Below are 7,670 nucleotides of genomic sequence, written 5' to 3' on the forward strand. Positions count from 1 at the left end.
TCTGTATCTAGTGAGACTTGACCATTCGTGGTCACTTCGCAGTTCCTAGAAATACTAACCTTCCTATAAGACGGACGGTTCTGGTTTCCCATTTAAAGTGGGACTGTCAGGTTCCCACTTAAAATGGATGAATTTCTTGTAAAAGGGTAAATAGATTTAAATAAAACATCATAAGTCATAGTAGCAGGGGTACCGACCTTGTGTCAACCCCGGGGGGTGGGGGGCTGGGGGGCGACACACGTGGTTAAGGGCCCCGGGTGGGGAGCCCTGCAGGCCAGGCTTCAAAAGCTAGGTCTAGCTCGTCCATGTACAACCTGCATAGATCCCCCCCCCCCGGCTTTATTGAGATAATTGACCTAACACTGTAAATGTAAGGTTTGCAGTGTGGTGATTTGTTACAGTCCGAAATAACCACAATAAAATATGTTAGCCTCTGAGGCACCTCGCATGATGGGTTTTAGTGTGTGTGCGCTGAGAACTTTAAAGAGCTACTCTTGGCAACTTTTAGGTATCTGAAACACTGGTGTTGAGTGTGGTCACATGTACAGCTGAATAGTAGATCCCCAGAACTCTCCCTTACCGTTGGAAATCTGTACGGATGTCTCCTCATTTCTTCCAACCGCCAGTCTCTCTCCGCCACTATGCTGCTGTCTGTTATGAATGTATCGGCTTTCCCGTTAATGCTGTGCCCTCAGTTAACTTTCTTTACAAACACGTTTGGCCTTTGAGGTTGTATACCTCCCATCCCCTTCTCCTGTGTCAGGGTTACTCTCCTTATCTTTAAACAACATCTTTATTGCTTTGACTGCTTTATATTAAACAAATAATTTTTAGATCACGCATGGAATTTGAACAGCACTTGGGCAGTGATTTAAAACACACCATCACAGGGTTAAACTACTTGGAGTTATTTTAATCGTCCTTAAAGCAAACATAGTACAATTTAATTTTTATGGAAGCAGTCTTCAATTCTATCTCTTCTGGACTCCAGTGGCACCTAGACTTGTATATTACATTATAATACCAGAGGGTTAGTGACGTCATCATCTTGAACTCACGGGATGAAGGAACTGTGTGCATAATCTAAGGTTCTCATTACTGATCCTTAGCATTTAATTAGGTCTTTGTAAATCTATGGTACCGGTAGTCATTTTTATGAGTTTTCTCATAACTTCCCTGTGAGATGTCAACTTTATTACCCTCACTTTATCTTAGTATTATCAAGAGGTCAGGCGGATTGAAATTTCATTTTTTTCCTGTTTGTAATTAAGATTCCTTTTTCTGGATCATGTACTTAACTTTAACCCAGATCTGATAGAATGACTGCTCAGATCAGATGTGACCCTTCCCCCCCTTCCACCCAGAGGAAAGCAATTACTAAACCAGGTTTTGAAAGAGCCTTAAAGCAATTGTGATTATCAACATTGGCCTGAGTGCACAGGCCCAGGAGGAATCAGATGGTAACTACATAATAGAACAGAAACCATGAAGAATGTAAAAATCAGGCAGCTAGTTGAAAAATTGTATACGCTGCTTCTCCCTTCTGGTTCAGTGATCTTGGAAGTTTGTTGTAGTTTTCTGGGAAATGTGTGAACTGTGGGGGGGGGGTTGTTTTTTGGTTTTTTGGGGGTTTTTTTGTTGTTATTGTTTTCTGTGCTTACTGATGTAGGGAGGAGGCTGCTCTGGTGGTGATGGTGACTGTTGAGGGCTGGTGATCTCTGGAGGTTTTACCCACCTGGCGGATAGACTTCTTTTCCTCGCCGCCCCTTGTCTTGCTCCATCATTGCTTTCCCCTTTCTCCTCTGACCCTCCTGATCTGTTACACAAGTTCTCGCCTCCCTGTGGAAGTAGCTGGAAGCTGACAAGAAGGAGCATGACTAGACCTGGCAGGTCCTCAGCAGCATGAATAAGGTGCACTTGTACATTCCCGGCATGCTTAATGTGAATGTGCACATGAGCCATGACCTACCGGTGACTGGCCTGGAGTGGGCGGTTTTAAAACCAAAGAATAATTAAGAGATTAGGGAGAATTTCTCTTGGAATGTTCTTAATTGGACTCTGAGACCTGGTCCATTTTTTTTAAATCTCTTACAGTGGAATTCTTGTGGCGATACTAAGAATATCTTGGGGTGCCTGGGTGGTTCAGTCCATTGAGCCTCCGCCTTCAGCTCAGGTCATGATCTCACAGCTTGGAGCCTGGAGCTTAGAGCTTTGGATTCTTTGCCTTCCACTCTCTCTGTCCCTCCCCCACTTCCTCTCTCCCTCAAAAAAAATTAATAAACATTAAAAAAAAGAATATCTTAAACTTTGTTATCTAGCATCCTATTAATCAAAACTCTATTAACCAAACAGAACGTTTTTGAAGCCTGTGTGTGCTGCTTGGCTTAATGATGGCACGCCCCTCAGACTTTGCCTGGGTGCTGCCCACGGCAGCCTCAGGTGCTCCCCGGCTCCTGTCCTGATTTCAGCTGGGCACCCTGGCATTGCGTCCTCACCGATAGGCTTCTAGCACAGCCCCATCACCTCTTACCCAGCCGTCTACCAATTTCCAGGCTCTCCATCCCTTTGGGAAGAGTTTGACCTTTCGCAAGGACCAGAGGGTGCGCGGCTGGCTGTTTAGTGCACTTACAAAGGCTTTCAGTTGTCTGCAGCCTAGAATTCACATTCCCCTTCAGGAACTCCGAGGTGTCTCCAAGCTGACCCCAGGCTCTCCTTCCTGAATCGCCAGCTACGGGCTCTGGCTTCAGTTCCAGTTTGCACACCAGCGTCAGTGGACCCACTATATCAATTTCCCAACACAGCCTTTCCTGTTGCTGTTCTGTTGGCTCATGGTGCTTCCTCAGCCTGTCCTCTATGCCCTCGCCTCGTCTCAGCCCGCCTCGGTCCTCATGTGCGCACGATTCAGCTCTGACCCCACTCCAGTGGAGCCTTCTCTTCAGAATCAGTCTCTCTCCACGCCCAGTGCCCCCATAGCACCTTGCTTACACCGACACGTAACAGCAATCTTGTTTTCTCCTTTTCACCTTGTAGTTTAGATATTTCCAAAAGCCTCCCTCCATCGTAAGTTCCAGAATTCAGGAATTCTCTCATTTAGCTTCCTGTTGTTTCCATTCCATAACCCAGAATTTTTTTTAATTCATTTATTTACTTAGAGGGAGTGAAAATCCTAAACAGGCTCCACACAGCCAGCACGGAGCCTGATGCAGGGCTCCAACTCACGAACCATGAGATCATGAGCCAAAATCTAAAGTCAGATGCTTAACCTACTGAGCCACCCAGGTGCCCCCTAGAATGTCTTAGGAGAGATGTTAAATGAAAATGGCTATCTTCAGAAAGAAGGAAGAAAGAAAAAGAGAGAGAAAAAAAGAGGGAAGGAGGAAGGAAGAGACGAAAGAAGGGAGGAAGAAAGGGAGGAAGGAAGAAGAATGAAAGGAAGGAAGGAGGGAAATGGCAGTGTTTTTGACATAATGTAGTGATGATTCTCAGACACTGCAGGACCTTGCATCATTTGTGCCCAGATTAATTTTACCAAACTGGCTGTATTCCACAGTGTTCAAAAATATTTGTTGGACATCTGCCACGTTCGGGGCTCTGGTAAAGACATGTCAGTGGAAAAGGCAGGTCTCAGTTCTCATGGAATTCACGCTCTGTTGGAAGGAGGGCAACAGTTTAAAAAAAAAAAAAGGTAGATAATTCTAGGTGATAAAATGTGCCATGAAGAAACATAGCAGTATTAACGTAAGGGGTGCTCCCTTAGGGCAATCAGAGAAGCAGCTCTCTGACTGAGAAAGTGACATTTAAGGAGACCTAATGATTGGGAAAGGTCGGGCCAGGCAAGGAACGGCACTTCCCACTAAGGTGAAATAGAAGGTGTGCGCAGGCCTCCAGTCCAGTGGGCAGAGGGCAGAACGCCAAGGGCAGGGGAGTGCCAGGTGAAGGCAGGGAAGGAGACCGCAACCATGTCACGGAGATAAAGGGGAGAAATCTGAGTTGAAATATCAGTGACCGGCATCCACTGTGTTTAGAAACAGCCCCGGTAGCTGTCACACCAGCTGCTCTCTCTGCCCGTGGACTGGTTAGCTTTCCTGGCATGTCATGTACTTAGTACGGTTATCCAGAAGAACTCATCTTGCGTTTCTGCGACCCTGTGCTTGTGAGAGACGTGACCTTGGTAAGTGGGAAAGTAATGGAACAGCTGATCCCCAGACTCTTAGAGCTTCAGGAAAAGGAAATGAGAAATGACGTCCTGGCATCCCGTGCCCTGTCAGGCATTTTGCTGAGTCTTCATAAGCCCTTCATTATCAGCTCCCCTTTTTTTGATGCCCCAGGCGGCTCAGGAGGGATCAGTGACATTGTTGCATCTCTTTCTTATAGGTCCAGTGAGCTCCTGACAGCCACCCATGGACTCCCAAAAATCTCCCAAGGAAACGGTCCTCATTACAGGAGGAGGTGGCTATTTTGGTTTCCGGTCAGTGCATCGATAAAACACATCCGTGGAGTTATTTTACTGGTGTTGCTGAAAAAAAGTACAGCCTTCAACTCTGCCGTGAATATAGTGTAGACTATTCTACACTTGTTGGAACAGTGTTAAACCAGAAATGAACGAGGTTTCCGCTGCTCAGACACTGAAATTCAGTGTCAGTACAGATGTACTCTACTTGAAGAAAAATTCTTTGCAAAGGCATTAAATTGGGGAGGGGGAGATTATGTACCCATCAAAAAACATTTTAAAATAATAGTTTTCTTTTTTTAATGTTTATTTATTTATTTTTGAGAGAGTCAGAGAGCAAGCAGGGGAGGGACACAGAAAGAGAGGGAGAGAGAGAGAGAATTCCAAGCAGGCTCCATGCTGTCAGCACAGAGCCCGATGCTGGGCTTGAACTCATGAACCGTGAGATCACAATCTGAGCCAAAACCAAAAGTCAGGCGCTCAGCTACCTGAGCAACACAGATGCCCCAAAATAATAAGTTATTCTTTCATAGCTCTGTTGTGATTCATAAATATCCCAAAGAATGGATGGTGGGTTCTAGAACAGAAGGGGATAAGGGAACCTGGCTATGCCACCATCCAAATGAGAAGATAAAGCAAGGAGATGTGTGGATCCTCAGTTTTGACTATTTGTGCGCTTGCATAAGTAATCGGTGCACAATGAACATGTAAAGTGAGAGGACTCAGGATAAGCCCAGACGATGTGGCTCAGCCCCACATTGTCTGGTAAATTTTTTTATGCATTTTTCATCAGCATAGCTCAGCCGCGATTCGTTCTAACTTACTGTTCCTCATTTCAGCCTAGGCTGTGCTCTGAACCAGAAAGGATTCCACGTGATTCTGTTTGACATCAGCAGCCCTGCTCATTCCGTGCCAGAAGGAGTCAGGTTTATACACGGAGACATCTGCCACCTCGGTGACGTGGAGAAAGCCTTCCAGGACGCAGACGTCACGTGTGTGTTCCATCTCGCCTCTTACGGCATGTCGGGGCGAGAGCAGCTGAATCGAAGCCTGATTGAAGAGGTCAATGTCAGGGGCACAGAGCACGTCCTCCAGGTTTGCAGGAGGAGAGGGGTGCCAAGGTTAGTCTACACTAGCACTTTCAATGTCATCTTTGGAGGTCAAGTTATCAGAAACGGAGATGAATCTCTGCCTTACCTACCTCTTCACCTCCATCCTGATCACTACTCTCGGACCAAATCTATCGCGGAGAAGAAAGTGCTGGAGGCCAATGGCGCCCCCCTGGTAACAAGGGATGGTGTCTTGAGAACCTGTGCCTTGAGGCCGGCTGGCATCTACGGGCCCGGGGAACAAAGGCACCTTCCCAGGATAGTGAGCTACATAGAGAGGGGTCTGTTCAAGTTTGTGTACGGGGATCCTGGGAGCCTGGTTGAATTTGTCCACGTGGACAACTTGGTCCAGGCTCACATTCTGGCCGCAGAGGCCCTGACAGCTGCCAAGGGCCACGTTGCCTCTGGGCAGCCCTACTTCATTTCGGACGGCAGACCTGTGAACAACTTCGAGTTCCTCCGGCCGCTGGTTGAGGGCCTGGGCTACAGGTTCCCATCCATCCGCCTGCCGCTGACCCTCATCTACTGTTTTGCTTTCCTGACGGAAATGGCTCACTTCATTTTAGGCCGAGTCTACAACTTCCAGCCCTTCCTCACCCGCACGGAAGTTTACAAGACTGGCGTTACACATTACTTTAGTCTAGAGAAGGCCAAGAAGGAGCTGGGTTATGAGGCTCAGCCATTTGACTTCCAGGAAGTAGTCGACTGGTTTAAAGCCAATGGTCACGGCCGAAGTCCTGGGGGCCGTGACTCTGGGTGTCTTGTCTGGGATGGGCTGATGGTCTTCCTCTTGGTCACAGTGGTTCTCATATGGCTGCCTTCTCCTGTGACTCGGTCACTCTGAAGGAGCTAGAAATACGGAGCCAAACGGATCACACTTGTGGAGGTGGTTTTCAAGAAACACAGGCTTCAACAACGTATCTATCTCGATCTAAATATATCTACATCAATATCTAGACAGGCAGATAGATAGGTAGATAGATAGGTAGGTAGATAGGTAGATAAATACAAATAGATACCTGGTAGCAAATTTTGGCTCCTCAAATTGCTACTTAGGAATAGATTCTTGGAGGGGCAGCTGGGTGACTTAGTGGACTCTACATCTCAGCTCAGGTCGTGATCTCACGGTTTGTGAGGGAGACTGCTTGGGACTCTCTTTCTCCTTCTCTCTCTCTGTCCCCCCCCCCAATAAATAAGTAAACTTAAAAACAAAAAAGAATAGATTCTTGGATGAAGTCTTCATGTCTTACCTTCTTGCACCAAACCATGATAGGAGAAAAAAAGAAGCAAAGAGAAGTTTGAGATGTAGTTTCTTATGTCTTTCTCCTTTTGATGGGTACAATGTAGGTCATTTTGGAGCCACAGGGCCAGATGAGGAAGACTGGAAATGTCTTGAGTTTCTCAGGAGCCAAAAATGTACTTACTTCTGTCCTCTACGGTCTCTATCCACTTACAATAGACTACAGTGCGCACTGATACGGGAGTGGCAAAACACTAACAGGCTTGAAAATGTGTGAAAAACACCAAACTGGGTCAGATCCCTACAGGCCAACCCTCTGAGGAGGTGGTAGCTTTTGAGAGGCATTAGCTGTTCCTCCCTGTAGTTTTTAGGAACTACTTTTTGCTCTTTATGATATAAGGGTGTTACACCTTTGTGACCACATGGTAAGGTTTGAGTTTTAAGCAGCCATCAATTAAGAAAGCTTTCAAGCTCAACAGTTAAAACATCTTGGGGCGCCTGGGTGGCTCAGTTGAATAAGCATCTGACTTTAGCTCAAGTCATGATCTCAGTTTGTGGGTTCGAGCCCCGTGTCGGGCTCTGTGCTAACAGCTCAGATCCTGAATCCTGCTTCCAGTTCTGTGTATCCCTCTCTCTTGCTCTCTCTCTCTCTGCCCCTCTTCCACTCATACTCTGTCTCTCTCTCAAAAATAAACAAACATTAAAAAATCAACAAAACAATGAAAACATCTTCATACTTTATACTTTGTCTTACCTCATAGGAGTCTTTTGAGGATTAAATTAGACAAGAAATATAAAGTGCCACGCAACACGCACAAGTCATTATTTTAATTAATATCATTGCCATCCATTCCTTATACAAACCCTCATG

General features: G+C 46.1%; 1 protein-coding gene across 3 annotated transcripts; it reads left to right on the forward strand.

The window, feature by feature from the left end:
* The first annotated feature begins 16 nt into the window (after positions 1-16).
* On the forward strand, positions 17-6,703 carry SDR42E1 (short chain dehydrogenase/reductase family 42E, member 1). 3 transcript variants are annotated; one of them, XM_029925739.1, is made up of 3 exons: positions 17-1,911; positions 4,026-4,468; positions 5,290-6,703. In XM_029925739.1, the coding sequence occupies exons 2-3, from the start codon at positions 4,401-4,403 to the stop codon at positions 6,401-6,403; spliced, it is 1,182 nt and encodes a 393-aa protein (XP_029781599.1). In that variant the 5' UTR covers positions 17-1,911; positions 4,026-4,400; the 3' UTR covers positions 6,404-6,703. The 3 variants fall into 3 exon arrangements, with proteins under 3 accessions (XP_029781599.1, XP_029781600.1, XP_029781598.1); XM_029925740.1 differs by having other exon boundaries at positions 4,375-4,468; XM_029925738.1 differs by lacking the exon at positions 17-1,911 and having other exon boundaries at positions 3,229-4,171; positions 4,375-4,468.
* Positions 6,704-7,670: the final 967 nt, after the last annotated feature.

This window comes from Suricata suricatta, chromosome 16 (genome assembly GCF_006229205.1).
Source record: "Suricata suricatta isolate VVHF042 chromosome 16, meerkat_22Aug2017_6uvM2_HiC, whole genome shotgun sequence".
Classification (NCBI taxonomy): domain Eukaryota; kingdom Metazoa; phylum Chordata; class Mammalia; order Carnivora; family Herpestidae; genus Suricata; species Suricata suricatta.